Source organism: Paramisgurnus dabryanus, chromosome 14 (assembly GCF_030506205.2).
Source record: "Paramisgurnus dabryanus chromosome 14, PD_genome_1.1, whole genome shotgun sequence".
Taxonomy (NCBI): domain Eukaryota; kingdom Metazoa; phylum Chordata; class Actinopteri; order Cypriniformes; family Cobitidae; genus Paramisgurnus; species Paramisgurnus dabryanus.
Window position 1 is genome coordinate 29,571,304 of NC_133350.1, and position 16,263 is coordinate 29,587,566.

The 16,263-nt window shown below is 37.8% G+C and overlaps 1 protein-coding gene across 1 annotated transcript; it reads right to left on the bottom strand.

The window, feature by feature from the left end:
• Positions 1 to 865: 865 nt before the first annotated feature.
• suox (sulfite oxidase) lies at positions 866 to 16,193 on the bottom strand. Its single transcript, XM_065241931.2, has 4 exons — positions 16,115 to 16,193; positions 13,049 to 13,101; positions 10,847 to 11,039; positions 866 to 5,646 (listed from the first exon to the last, which is right to left on the bottom strand). Exons 2-4 carry the CDS (start codon positions 13,093 to 13,095, stop codon positions 4,153 to 4,155), a joined length of 1,734 nt encoding a protein of 577 aa, XP_065098003.1. The 5' UTR covers positions 13,096 to 13,101; positions 16,115 to 16,193; the 3' UTR covers positions 866 to 4,152.
• Positions 16,194 to 16,263: the final 70 nt, after the last annotated feature.

Consider the following 16,263-nt stretch of genomic DNA (forward strand, 5'->3'; position numbering starts at 1 on the left):
CCAAAACACACTAGTAAACGGGCAAAGTCTTGGTTCCAAACCAACAAAATTAATGTTATGGAGTGGCCAGCCCAATCTCCAGACCTTAATCCAATTGAGAACTTGTGGGGTGATATCAAAAATGCTGTTTCTGAAGCAAAACCAAGAAATGTGAATGAATTGTGGAATGTTGTTAAAGAATCATGGAGTGGAATAACAGCTGAGAGGTGCCACAAGTTGGTTGACTCCATGCCACACAGATGTCAAGCAGTTTTAAAAAACTGTGGTCATACAACTAAATATTAGTTTAGTGATTCACAGGATTGCTAAATCCCAGAAAAAAAAATGTGTGTACAAAATAGTTTTGAGTTTGTACCGTCAAAGGTAGACACTGCTATTTTTTTGAACACACCCCTTTCAACTAATTCAACTAATTGCCCAATTGCACAGCCTTAAGAGCGTGCATATCATGAATGCTGGGTCTTGTTTGTTTTCTGAGAATCTACTGAACCTACTGGTAACTTGTTTGCCACGTAGCAATAAAAAATATACTAAAAACCTTGATTATTCTGGTTAGTCACATTGTACTGCTATTATTTTGAACAAGACTGTGTATATATATATATATCCTTTCCCAATGTCTTATATCAATTTTCTGTATATTGTTACATTAGACAATTTTTTAATCAGTCATAATATCTTTATTATACTACAGCTATATCATTGGCATTTATATACATTACTTTGACTTCATCTCTGTCTGATAACAGAATGAATGATTATACAATTGAAACATTTTTCTGTAAAGTGTTGTGTGGTGAAGGCACAGTACAAATAAACTTAAATTTTATATCTGTTCCTTTAATGTCAACAAACATGATAGAGGTTGATTTTATAAACATTAGTATTTATTAAAATGGTATTCAGTATACAAGGTGCACTGATAATTTTATAAAATAAAATAAAAATTACTTGAAAATATCTTGGCACAATATGTAAGATTTTCACATTTCAAGGTATCGCAAGAACCATTTAACAGCATTACTGTCAAATTACTCTCTGTCAGGAACACATGGCATGCATTAAAAACTGTGAAAGTAGTTGTTATTGTCTAGCATGCTACTCTATTCGGATTACATAATAACATAAAAAAATACTAAAAAAAACACTTCATTTCATGACATCATCCATGAACATGATTTGTGAGTCCTGTTGGAAGGATTATCATTGGCGGAGGTGAAGGTAAAGACTCCCATCAAGCTAAGCCTTTGTTATTGTTTTGCGACCTCTAGTGGTAATAATGACAAAATGTGCTTTTTAAACACTGACACAATTCAGCTTGCATGACTAACAGTTTTGCATTTCCTATACATTCAAACACATCTGTTTCACTCTCATGGTACTGATCCCATTATATATGCCACATGAAGACCAGTACACGTATTAGCTGCCACACTGCATGATGTCCAAGTCCCAAACAGTAATGAAAAACTTTATTTACCATCATATTTAGCAGTATTGGCCGGTGACTTCTTTTTCGAGGGCGCTCGATGCGAAGTTTGTCACAACATGTATGTAGCCCATCATGTTTGTGGTTCCTTTTTTCAAAATGTGTTCTGCGCTTCGAGAGATTGTGTGTGCATCACGTGTATTGTCAAAATATAGGCCTGTTGAAGATGCGTCTAAAGGGTTTATGATAAAAGAGACGCTCGTGTTTGCCAGATACTCGCATAATCTCACGCGTAATCAAAGCTTACTGTTAAGGGAGTGTCTTGCGTGTATTTTGTGAACGTAAACGTCTCTTTCATCGTATACAGTTTTGACGCGTGTGCAGCAGGCACTTATTTTGACAAAACACGTGATGCACATTGTTCACATGACGCAACAAACACATATTTTCAAAACGCAAGCAACATACGACACTCCGAACACTTATTTTGAATTTGTGCCCCTCGGATGAGCAGTCACGAGCCGCCACTGATGTTTACTCTATATAGTGCCACCAGGGACGTGCACAGACATTTTGAGGGGCAGGGGCTCAAGTGAAATAAAGGGCACTTCTCATAATTATGTATATATTTTTATTTTTTTTAAACAAAAAGAATATATATTAACGCAATTCTGACTTCCTTTTTAAAAAAAAATATTAAAAAAGTTAATTAATTTTATCTTTCTCAAACTCACCCAATTGTTTAATTTTCAAAAGATGTCTACAAAATAATCAGTTCACACAGACACCATGGTCTCCTTAGTAGTCTAGGTTTATAGAGCAGCAAAGGAAGCCATTACACAATGTGCATGTTTTGAAAACATTAAATTACACATTAATTACAAATTTGTTAAAATGCTAAAAACAAAGTTGTGACTGCTGAGTTAGCGCTACATGCCAATAAATGCTATATCATATGCTAGCGTTTAGCTGATTAGTTGTTAGTTGTTACTCAAAATGTATTTTTGTCTGATAAGGGCTCAAAATATAAGGTCTGTTTACTAATTTGAGCTTCTGGCATGAGCCTCAGAGCAGAGCTCAACATTATTATTCATGACCCTTTCAAATAGGGCAAAAATTCTAGGGTTGTAAATAGACATGTAAAAACGTTTCTGGATAATTTTTGCACTTAATAAAGCCACATACCTTCTATGTAATTGTCAAAGAACAATTTAACATATTATGACAACACATCCTATGGCACCTTTAATCTTAGGTTTCATATTTATTAGGGTTACACATGTCAGAAACAACAAATATAGGTTAGGCCTATTTTATTTGTATTTTATATTTTACTTTTTTGTGATGTCAGTGAAAATTCAGACTGGGCAAGTAAAATACTGAACCATCAGATTTCTTCCCAATCTACTCCAGCACTCCAGTATAACACATTATAATTATTTAACAGCCATTACAAAAAACGCAAACAAAAAAGCTTACTACTGTAGTTAGCAATTATTTTATTGTTTGTGCTTTATTATTTTATGAGCAGTCTGTTTAAACTACATACACTATACGGATACAAGTTTGCAACTCTTCAGGTTAATTTGGGATTGCCGTGGAAAACAATGTCCCTGAATCGTTATGTGTAACAACGTGTCCCATATTTTGTGCATAAAACTGTTAATATAAGAATGCTTTCTTCCTCACACACTTACCGGTAGCTGCCTGCATAATCATGCACATGATCGCGTCTCGTTCAGGCTGAGCTTTGGCGCTTGAAGCGCGAATGATGCAGCACGAGTGTAGACAGACCAATCATAAAGCGAAGTAAGTTAGAGAGGCGGGACTAAGGAAAGGTAAAGCCAATCATATTAGCGATGTGAATTTTGGAGGCGGGACTCCTGTTAACCGTTTGTGTGCCACAAATAGCGCTATTTTTCTTTATATAAGAGTTTAAATCTCATTTAAATGATTTCTGAATAAATTCATGTTAAATTAAATAAGCAACAAGTAAAAAACACAAGAAACAGACAGACATCAGTTGTTATATGAATAAAGATCATATTATTATTATTATTTTTAAAAAGCCCCCGAGAAAAAAGGGCACTTTCTCTCCAGGAATAAAAAGGGCAGGTGCTCAAGCCCCCTTTGATGTCTATGTGTGCACGTGCCTGAGTGCCACGCTACTTCAAATAAGTTGGTGAGCAATGGCACCCTCTGGTGGTTTAGGGTGATATGTGTCTTACTTTATGTATAGACGGTTTCAGCAGTAACAACATAAACAAACGACTTTTGTGGAACAAACATAACTTCCAGTAAACTTCGCAAAAAATCTAAGTCCCTTAGAGTAATTTATTTCTGATAACAAGCTAAATAAACAACATTGTATGCATAATCTACGAGGTATTTGTTTCAGAGTTCAGTTTAGCCACTAACAAACAGAGACCGGAAGTTAAGTTCCCTCAGGAAGCGTAGCTACGACAATGTGCGTGCGTCCCATGAAATCGTCTATACTGAGGTCCAAAAAAGCATAATTTATTGCCAAGGTATAACTCTGAAATGGCTTTAGTAATATGTCAATATGCATTAAGAAAGCATTTATTATTCCTACTCAAAGGTGCAATCGTATATAAAAAAACTTTGCACGAAAGAACAAAGCTGAAGATCAATCAGCAATAAAGAACCGATCGAAGTCCGATATAAGATTGATATAAGAGGTTTCCTATTTTTTAATACTTCATTTAATCTTTGTCACTCACTTTGACTTTTACCCGATGCCATGCGTTACTAAGCACACCTCTTAAGTTCCAGATTGGGGCAACACTGTCCGGCTGTACATTGTAACTACAGTCCACTGCTTTGCAAACAATCTCCAGCTCCGTTGCCTTATCAGGCAGCGGGATGTCGAGCTCCCATAATTTCCAAGCCCAGGCTCTTCCTGGTGGAGGAGGTGGGAGCGCAGTGTCCTTCTGCTCCTCATCACCGCTCCTGAGTTTAGCTACATGCCATGTGTTCCCACCATCTACTGAGACATCTACTCTGACAACCTCCCGTCCTCCACCACTCCATGCGTATCCTTTAACAGTCACCTCACCGGCACTGGGGTCTACAGACACTCCCTCAGCCGGATGAGTGATAGCTGACTGTACGGGGAGTTCCTGGATGGCTGGAGCTGATTTAAAGTCTACGGTGTCCCAGTCAGTACTTGGAGAAAAGCCTTTGTAGTCATTTTGCTGCCAGTGACTCTCGCTTTCTTCATCACTTACAACAATCTTTCCCAACCATTTGACATTACGTGCTCCGACAATTCCAGGTGCAATCACTCGAGCAGGGTAGCCGTGATCGGCGGGGAGGTCCTCTCCGTTCATTTCATACGCAATAATAACATCACCTTCTTCACTCAGCGCCTTGTTGAGCGGAATAGACGCGCCGTACGCCACACCCGTCACATCTCGGTCTAGCCCTTCGAACTGAACGTGTCGAGCCTTTGCCTCAACCTCTGGTCCGAAGCCATAATACAGGAGCACATCCCTCAGACGCGCGCCGGACCATGTAGCATTACCTATTGCTGCCACGCCCCAATTGAGTCCTTTGACATGCTTGACTTTGTTCATGTCAGAGCGACGATTACCGGCACACTGAAGCGTCGCTGTAATCGTGTGTTTGGGAAAACGAGACTTGAGCTCATTCAGCGTCAGTGCAACGACTCCACCAGGAAGACCCTCGATCTCCAACTTGTACGTTTCAGGATCCACCTTGGGCACCGGAAGATGATTACGCTTAAAAAATATGGCGGAGGGGGTGATGTAATTGTCTGTCAGTATAGAAGCAGGGGGCTCAGCGTTGAAAGGTTTCAGACTGTTGATCTGAAGCGCGGGGTGACGCGTGGGCTCGGCACAGTAAGGGTCTGAAGAGTTGGCCTTCTCTTGCTCTCTGCAACTCTCTGTATTAAGCACACCGATTTTATATTCAGAGAGGATTTTCACAATCTGGTCTTGCTGATGAACCGCATATAAAGCCCAGTAGGGTTCGAGAGCTCCGCCCGCAGCCAGAAGTATTTTATCACCACCAGGATGCAGGGCTACAAAATCTGTGATATCAAAGATTTCACCTTTATAGGTGACCCACACGCCGTGGTCAAGGGAACGATGCTTTGATACTTCTTCTAGGCTGTAAACTGGAAAAGATGAGGTGTCAGGTACTGGTAGCTGTCCTGAGGTATCCGCACGCTCCGGCTGAAAAGAACGATACAAAACATTACTCTGTGAGAACTATGTAATTTCAGGTTTTTCATTGTTCAACAAGCTAATCTTATGAATGGGGGGACATACAAGACAAGATCACATGCTTTTAACACAGTTATTGAATTTGATCTTTTTAAGCATTAAATAAATGAAAAATGTTAAAAGTATCAACAAAATTAAATAGTATTCCATAAACTGCCCATTCATCTTTTGAACATTTCATACTTCACACATACAGTATTTACAGGTAATGCTTATGTGATGGTAATGTTATATCAGTCTTGCAGTATTTTGTGACACTACAACTTTGGGGATTGTTGCAGGCAAAAAATCCTTGATATTGCGGTTTTCTTAAAAAATGTGATGGAATACGAGGGACATTTATACAATGAAATTGCGGGAAATTGCAAAAACTGCGGGAATTTGCAAAAACTGCGGGAACTTGCAAAAACTGCGGGAACTTGCAAAAACCGCGGGAACTTGCAAAACCGCGCGGGGGGGGGGGGGGTGTTCGAGCAAAAAACGCGGGGGAACCTGCAAAAACTGCGGGAACCTGCAAAACCCGCGGGGGGAACCTGCAAAACCCGCAGGGGGGAACCTGCAAAAACTGCGGGAACCTGCAAAAACCGCGGAGGGAACCTGCAAAAACCGCGGGGGGAACCTGCAAAACCCGCGGGGGGGAACCTGCAAAAACCGCGGGGGAACCTGCAAAAACCGCGGGGGAACCTGCAAAAACCGCGGGGGGAACCTGCAAAACCCGCGGGGGAACCTGCAAAAACCGCGGGAACTTGCAAAAAACGCGGGAACCTGCAAAAACCGCGGGAACCTGCGGTTTGGGTTTGCAGCTTTCAATGATGTTCATGTAGTGTAATTACATCACTTCATAATGTTCCCATAGTAACAGGGGACATGGCTGAGCTTGTGTGAAGTAAATGCAACATTTTTCAACTTTCTGCTAAGATATATGTGATTTTTTATATGAAAATGCGGGGGATTATAAAATCATGCAAACCTGCATATTTTGCATGCGGAAATCTGGAATATATGCGCAAAAAGTGTAGCATATTTGTAAAAATATGCAAACTTTGGCTGATTATGCATTGAATCATGCGATCACATAATCTCGTTTTTCTGGAGGGACAGATTTTCATGTCATCTGTCGAGACCGAAGTCACCTGACCTATAGCAATTTGTGAATAGTGCGCGAGACCTTATATCCTTGAAAACTTTGCACGATGGACCATAGCTGAATTTTTTTTAATTAGCTAACAACAACATTTATTTACATAGCACAACATTTAAAACAACACTTGACCAAGTGCTTCCCACTCTCAACTTACCCAAGGGAGAAAAGAAAACAAAAACACATCAAACATAGACAATACACTAAAACATGTCTCTCAAAGGCTATTTAAGAGAAAGACATCACCGCTATGTGCAATTATAGGCAGCAGAATAGAGAGGAGTTTTTTTGTAGGGATTTAAAACAGTTGCAGGCTATAATATTGGGAGGAAGGCTGTTCCAGAGGTTTGGAGCAGCCACAGAAAGGCACGATCCCCTTTAGTATTTTCTAAAACCAGGGATGACCGCAACAATCTAGCAAGGTCATGACAGTTTAACAGGGCAGAGATGTACTCTGGGGCAAGACCATGTAATCCTTTAAAAACCATTAGTAAGACCTTACTCTAAAGTCCACGGGCAGCCAATGCAGAGAGGCCAGAACCAGATAAATGCTTGAATATTTCCTTGTTCCAGTAAAAGTCTGGCCACTGCATTTTGCACTAAATTGCAGAAGTGACAGCTGATTTTTGGCCAGCCCCAGATATAAATTATTGCAGTAATCGAGTCTGGATGATATAAAAGCATGCATTACTAAGTGTAAATTGTGTAATTATTGTGACAAACTATAATGTTGCAAGATGGGTGTCACCAACAATATGGCAAAGCATCTGCGGTTGACACATCGTATCGAATTTAAAGAATGCACCCTGTTTAGTTTGTTGCGCATCCAGAGTGCCGACTCTGCCGAGTGCTCTTTATTAGTCGACAGTAGGGTGGCGGCAGCGCTGGCACATGCTATACATGAAACCCCTTCTCCATCGATTTAAACCACTGGATGATTTTCCTGGCAAAATAATGTGAGATTTTTTATTTAAAAAATATTTGTGAAAGTGTTTCATTAAAAGCCCTACATCATAAATTAAAAATGTATTTCACTTGATATTTTATATTTAGTCTTTATTGCTGTTTGTTTATCTAATTGATCTTAAGATAATTATTGTATGAATTGTCATAATAGTTCTTTATTCACTCCAATATTTGTAAGATTGTTTAAATGTCAAAAATTAATTATCATTAGTTAATCATTAGTTACAGCCATATTTAAATGCAAGGCTTCAAAGTTGGTCAAAATATCCGAAAGATGAATTCTTACGTAGAATTTTTGTCATGTTTTTAGTAAAAATCTCTTAAAGGGATAGTTCGGCCAAAAACGATATTAAACCCATGATTTACTCACCCCCAAGCTGTCCGAGTTGCATATGTCCATCGTTTTTCAGACAAACACATTTTCGGATATTTTAGAAAATATTTTAGATCTTTCTGTTGATTAAATGTAATGTTACGGAGTCCACCCATAGTCCACGACCTTAAAGTCCAAAAAACGTGCGTCCATCCTTCACAAATTAAATCCAAACGGCTCCAGGATGATAAACAAAGGTCTTCTGAGGGTAATCCGCGCGGTGTTGTTGTAGAAATATCCATATTTAAAGTTTTATTAACGTAAATAAATACCTTCCGGTAGCGCCGCCATCTTAGTCGCGTCCGCATTCAGGATGAGAGCTTACGCAGCGTATGGAGGTTTCTCTGCTGCTGCTCTGTGCCCCCGCCCTCTGAATTTGTCATACGTCACTAAGAAAAGAACGTACACTACGCTAATACTCTCTCCTGAGTCTAAGATGGCGGCGCTACCGGAAGGTAGTTAATTATGTAAATACAATTTTAAATATGGATATTTCTACAACAACACCGCACGGATTACCCTCAGAAGACCTTTGTTTATCATCCTGGAGCCGTTTGGATTTAATTTGTGAAGGATGGACGCACGTTTTTTGGACTTGAAGGTCGTGGACTATGGCTGGACCCCGTAACGTTACATTTATTCAACTGAAAGATCTAAAATATTTTCTAAAATATCCGAAAATGTGTTTGTCTGAAAAACGATGGACATATGCAACTTGGACAGCTTGGGGGTGAGTCATCATGGGTTTAATATCGTTTTTGGCCGAACTATCCCTTTAAAATTCTTAAATTAAGATGTATTTTCTTGATGAGCAAAATGACCTAGTAAAATAAGTCTAGTTTTTAGACAAAAAATATCAAATTCAAGCCAATTTGTGCTTAAAACAAGCAAAAAATCTGCCAATGGAATAAAAAAATCTTTCTTGAAATAAGTTTACTTTTTTCATAAACAATTCAAGAAATATTATCATATTCCATCGTCAGATTTAAATTTGATATTATTTTACTAGGTCATTTTGAACATAAACATTAATACTATTAAACATTAATACTGGTGTTTTTAAAGCTCTTAGTATACTTGAAGTTTCATTTAAATTTTCAATTACATTTGTAAGATGTTAGGCCTGGCCAAAATGGTTGCTGACTAAAGATGATGTAGTTTGTGGACTAAAGTGATTTTATTTAATAGACAAAGTGAAATACAAACATTTGTGAAGGATAACACAATAAAGTAAAACAAAAATTACTTAGGCTACGTTTACATGGAAACGATCTGAAAAGAAACCGCAAAAGTGGTGTTGCGTTATCACTTTTTATTCCGCGTTTATACGAGCATTTTGAGGGGGAAATCTGCGTGCATATAGTGACGCAAAAGTGTGTGATATTCGATGTAGTATGCACTCCAGGCGGCTAGGTGGCAATGTGAAGCACTGACACACAACAACACCAAGTCCGTGAGCCTGCGTACAACCTTCTTCCTGGTTCTCCCAGGTCTCATTCAAAGCCGTCTGGTTTGCCTCCGACGAATTGGCGCATCAACAGTTTCACTGAGGTAATTAATGTGCCTTCTCTGATCAGTAATACTTGCTGTGAATAATTCGTACAACTGCTGGAAAGACTTGTATATTTATCAGAGCTGCTATGGCAACTTGAAGGTCCGACGTATGGAAATAATCTGACATGTTTGTTGTTATTTTCCTGAACTGGCGCATGCCTGTGACGTAAACGTGTGCGCGACGAGAGCCACCGTGAGCAGACTTTTGCGTTTTTACTCTTTAGACGAGAACGCGACGGTAGATCGTTTTTAAGATTTCCACTCTGAAGGGTGGTTTCACTTTTTTTGCGTTTTTAAGCCCCCAAAACGCCGTCGCCGTGTAAACGAAAGGCACATCCGATAAAATATTTTTACGTTTTTAACCTCGAGCGTTCTCGTGTAAACAGGCCCTTAGTTATTTCCATTGTGGTCCTTGAAAAATGTTAAGGTCAGTTGTGTCTACAGTCACATGTACATACATTAACTCTGTCCAATAGAAAGTAGGCCATTTTATATTAAATACAGATTCTTTATTTGGACGACTGCAAGCTTGGATCTTTTAAATATCACTCCCCTTAGGGATTCATGTTATTCTTACCAAATGTGGTCAATTTTATGCCAAGACACCAAACAGATGTGAGCAGATTATTCATATCCCAAATGGTGTCGCAATGACTAATAGTGAAGAAGGGAGAAATACAAAGAGTCTCACATTATCCATGTGCATTGACTGATTTAGATTTACAAACTTTAACTCTACATTTGCTCATATGGCCTTAAAAAACAAGAGATGTGGCTATTGTGAGTCACCTCAGGCTAACTTTACAAACGTTTGGCATAAAACATTAATAAATACATTTAAAAATAAAAATTTTGTTCATATCCATAACCGATTAAATCCAAGTAAAAGGGCCTTATTGTTTTGCTCTATGCACTTCTTCATATTTTGTCATTTGGTTGCCTGTCGATCATTGGCTCATGTGCCATATATTGATCCCATATTGAGTCCCTGGCTGAACGTAATCTTACATTTGCTAATATAATAATTTTAAATGTTGATGTTTTATTCTTCAGATAATCTTCAGATAACTTGCTGAGCTGTGCTTATCTACCTTTGTCAGTTTGAGGTGTCTCACCTTGCCATCATGAAGATTATATGCGAGAACCGCTCCAGCACCTGCCAACAGTCCTGCCAGAGCAAATCTGTACTTTGAGATTCTTTCATTGTGAGATTCCTGCCGCTGATGACTTCCAGAACTCTGCCAACGGTGAGAGAGACGCCCATCCCAAACAGATACTGATGGGACAACACTGTTCGAAAACTTCAAACTAAAGAGAGTTAAAGAGTTAGTTAAACTAAAAATGCAAATCTTCTTACCCTCAGGCCATCCAAGATGTTTCCTTAGTAAAGATTTGTAACTTAATGTAAGCAAGGTTTTGGTATATGATAAAATGCAGGTCCACAGGTGCCGGTATGCCCTAAACCATGTTTCTGCACCCTTGAAAAGGTTTTTGTCACCTGAAGGTCATCTCAAATAAAAAGAAATGTTGTTTTTAATTTCAGCCTTCATGCCAACTGTGATCCAAACGTATAAATGATTAGATACAGCTGCCCATCATCCTCCAGAGTTTCCATTTAAAGAACTCATGGATGCTTTATATGACATCAATGTGTCTTCAGGAGCCACGGGGATTACTTTTGTGTTTTTCTGTATCTGTATTTTAGACTTTTAAAGACATAAACCTGCATGGCCAGAGGATGAGTAAATTAATATCAACGTTTCAATTTGTGTGATCGAATGTTTTAAAAGAAGTTTGAGCCCTAGTTTCATAGCAATGAATTTTTTTACTAGTCCTATTGGATTGTAAAAGGTTTGTAATCATTTACATCATGTCAAGCAAATCATTAAAGCAAGCTGCTTTGTTGATGAACCAGATGAACTCAACTATTAATCCTACAAATTACATCCATAGAGTACAGTGGCGGGCAGTGACTTCTTTTTCGAGGGCGCTAGATGTGAAGTCATGTGTGTGGTTCCTCTTTTCAAGAGATGTGTTCTGCACTTTGAGAGATTGTGTGTGCATCACGTGTCATGCCAAAATAAGTGCCTGCTGCAGATGCGTCTAAAGGGTTTATGATAAAAGAGACGCTTATGTTTGCCAGACACTCATATAATCTCATGCGTTATCAAAGTTTACTGTTAAAGGAACAGTATGTAGGATTGTGGCTAAAACTGGTACTGCAATCACACAACTGGTGGCCAATACACAAAATGACAACATAAACATCAGTTGACGGCTGCAACTCCACTTTTTAAATGACAATATCCTGGCCAGACCACTGTTGTCAGTGATATAAGTATTTGAACTTGATCTAGTGACATATCAGGGCCTTTTTATGATTAACTGATATACATTTCTTACATACTGTTCCTTTAAGGGAGTGTCTTGCGTGTATTTTGTGAATGTGAGTGTCTCTTTTATCATAAGCGGTTATTTTGACAAAACACGTGATGCACACAGGATCTCTCGACACGCAGAACACATATTTATTATAATTATATAAATGCACACCTGGCCGGTCAAATGTCTTAAAATAACCACCAGAGCAATGACTTTGTTAACCATGGTAAGAGGAATAATTGATTCTTTGATTTATTTGCATCAAGGTGCATTACCACCTTGGGTGTGCATTATTTTCAATTATACAACAGTTCTTTATGGTTCTTGAATCTGATATGCTGATAGCCGTGATATATTCCACCAGTATCGCCACGTAAACCGCTGTAACATTTTTGGCCATTTGGCAATGCCAGACACTGAAAACAAATTCTAGCCTTCAGTTCTTCGCAAAAGAGGCTTTTTCGTTTTCTTTTTTCAAACTTGTGCCGTCGAACTGTTGTCTGAAACCAATATCGCTCTCGGAGTCGTGTGATATAGCCTACCTTATGATGATATAGACAATTTAGCAAGATGTAAACAACACTGGTACAGAAACACTTCCTGTTTTAGTTTGTAACTGATTTCTTTATTATTCATATCTTAAAGATGTTTGTTTAACTTTTTGGTTCAGTTCTATATGATCTGTTGGTGGTATTTTATCCCAACATTTATGTTCTGTTAAAAAACTGAAACATTAAGTGCTTCTGGACCAGGGTTGTTAAAATCTTGCAAAACTGTCTATATAGCTATATCACACTCCTACTCCAGCTATATTGCTTTAATAATTCAACAGGTTGTCGTCAATTCTTCCTTACATAAAACTTTGCACAATCCTCTCTCTGTCTTGCTTGGAAATGATTGAATGGACAAAGGTTTATATGAAATGGCAGAATTACCTTTTACTCCTGATAAGAAGACTTTGGCAATGCCTGATGTTCTGCATGGCACTCTGAGAAAAGAAATAAAAAAACAAATCTGTCAAAGTACAAGGACACAGGGTTAAGTGTTTTATCTAAAGATCATCAGAATAGATCACCGGTCAAATGATGATTTTGCTTTATAAACACAGAAACAGTGACTGGACAATCTGCTTTAAGGGATTTGGCAGCTTTATGAATTGTTAGTTTTTATTAAAGGAGTCACAATCTACTGCCATTATTACTGTATGAAACTAAAGGTTAACATGACGATGATGAAAAAAAAATACTTGTAAAGTTTTTATAGTTCCAGAGTAAATTTATTTTAAATTTAAATTGATTTATGCAGCACATTTTACAATATTATATTGTTCCAAAGCAGCTTTACTTAAAAACAAAAAACAGAAAATAGGAAAATGATTAAATATACACTATATGGAATTATTTTCCTCATAAAGTAATCTCCTAAAACAGACTACTTTTTTTCTGAGACGATAGGACAATCAGTCAAGGAGTATGACAGATGACAGGTGTAATATTAAACAACTGACATGACTTGACAACTTACATAGAAATGGAAAGACAAAATTATAAGGAACAGGAGTTTAACATACATAGAGATTTTGCAATAATGCCATGTACTTTAGAATTACATACTGTTAAGTAAAGTAGTGACGTCTTTAAGATTATATGTGAATCATTATAATAAAACTGTTATGTTTTTACTACTCCCTAAACTAATATAATATCAGCAGTCTCACAGCAGCAAGACACCAAAACTTTAATGACGTATAAATGGAGAAAAAACCTTGTGAGAAACCAGACTCTGTCAGTCAGTTCTCCTCTGACATATCACAACTGCAATACCTATAGATTTTGAGACTTTAGTATGGTTTACAGACTGGGTCACATAGTTTGTCATTTTCTCACATATTTAGACATTTGTATCCATTTATAATTGAACTATGGTTAGATGAGGAATGAATAGTGTATATACCTGTCTATTTTAGACAGATATATAAACTATATCCACTTCAAGTATATAGACAAAATAGTATTGAAATATTTGCCTATAAACTTAATTTTTAGCAAGTGTTACAACTAAGCCCCTGCCTGTTACAATTAACCCCACCTATGGGGTAAGTTGTAACGTTTGCACTTCTGTCACGTTTGGTGTGACCGTCCAAGAATGGTAAGTACTAGAAACAAACTTCAAATGTTCATTTGTAGCAGAGATACGCACAACCGGCGCAACGTCATAGAATGTCTCTGAACAGGTTCACGCCCACTTTTGAGGGAAAACAAACTAGACCTCCCATTGACTTCCATACAAAATAGCGGAAGTACAAAAAGCAACGTTCGTACACACCCGGCTGGCGTAAATAACTTATGAAATCACTCAGATTAAACATGTTGAGTAATTATCTGTCCACCCTGCCTGCCATAGAGCGCGAAAGATACATTAACACATTTAATTTGGTCAAACATGTCCCTTTCATTCTCACAGCGTCATATTTATGTAACAACGCTTCCCATTGGCCAAAGGTGTTTTACCCGGACATTTACTGGTACCTCACTAAATCAACAGGGAAGACATGAATGATTTTACTTCGTATTTGAAAGTTACTTCGAAATTTACAGTCAAGTTCCCGGATGTGCCGGTAGTCTGTATATGTGTGTGTTGCTTGTGTCAAAATATAATACATTTTTATTATGATTAATCAAACAAAAAATATTTTTTGATGATTGAGCCAAAACCAAAATGCATTAGATTGTGCTCCACTCTCCCCTACATTTAAGAAATATTTACATGTTTATATTAATTTTTATATTTATATACAATTTATATTATATATAAATATGAATACATAATGTATACATCTATGTTTTTCTTAAAATTATATATGCATGTGTGTAATAATATAAACGTAAACTTTATCCTGCAAAAAATGAGTTATGCAATAATAATGAAGACTTTAATTCATTATGTCATTTTTTTTATTTTTAACTGACAAAGTTACAGACTGCAGCTTTAAAAACTTCATAGGGTCTGCTCAGGGCAGAGGTCAACAAACCCACACGAGAACTACAGATCCTTATGGACAACCGAGGATAACTTATCAAAACTCAAACATTCGTCTTATCACTGCAGCCACTGGTAGACCAAACCTCACCAAAACAAAATAATAATAAGCACTCCTCCTACCAACGACCAATCAAAAGAGACCTGCAACTCACTCACTGCACCTCAACATTTTACACATAAGACAAAATCATATGAATTTACTGAAATTATCAGTACATATCTTATTAATAATCGAGACTGGAGTCTGATAGCTTTTATCAGTCATTTATTATACAGCTAATGATGAGCTACTGGTGTTTAAACGCTTTATAACCGGCAATAAACTTATCTGCATGTGATAAAAAAAAACAGACGCGAGTAGACGAATACAACCGTGAGAGAGCAGCTGAGATAAATGAAATTATAAACGTCAAAATATAAACTGTGTAATGTTAATGCGTTTCGTTTTCACCACGTGAACATGAAAACAAGATTTGCTCGTTCATGCAGCTCGTGTGCGTGTAACTTACTACGCAAACATATGAGAGATCGATCCTGCCGAGGACGAAAGACTTGTGTAATGTCTCATATAGTTTCAAAGCATACTAGCTTATAATCAAACAAATACTGTTTAAGTTTAGACAGTCCAAGTATGAATGATCGATCGGGAACCGGGTTTAGAAACAAGAAAATTAGCATTCAAACAAGCTCACGTCAGCAAGCATCCCCATATTTGATGTGCTGCGTTCAATTAAACCTGAAATGCAAAATGCATATATTCAAAAGTTTTACATGTAAAGTCTCAATCTAAAGAGAACGAGCTTAACCGGCCGGCGTAACTTGAATAGAAATGTAACGCATTAAAAATTATCATGCGAGTCATCGCGAAGATACTAACGTGTTAAACACGAGAGGTCGAGAGGGTTTTAATCACAAAGATGTACGATTATTTAGGAATTTTTATAAATGTGATGTCTTACTGTTGTTAAACTGCAGTTCCAGGAGAAGCAGAATACGCCATGCACAAGTCTCGAGTCGCTCACTCGCTCTCGCGGTGCTGTGACGTCATAACCCGTGGAGTTTGCGCGCTGCGTCACATGAAGTCGAACACGCCCACTAAAGATCCAGA

Coding starts and splice junctions, on each gene's coding strand:
- suox (XM_065241931.2), bottom strand. CDS start 13,095: ATGCAGAACATCAGGCATTGCCAAAGTCTTCTTATCAGGAGTAAAAG. Junction 11,040..13,048: donor CTTCTTATCAGGAGTAAAAG/GTAATTCTGCCA, acceptor AACTCTCTTTAG/TTTGAAGTTTTCGAACAGTG. Junction 5,647..10,846: donor ATAATCTTCATGATGGCAAG/GTGAGACACCTC, acceptor CGTTCTTTTCAG/CCGGAGCGTGCGGATACCTC.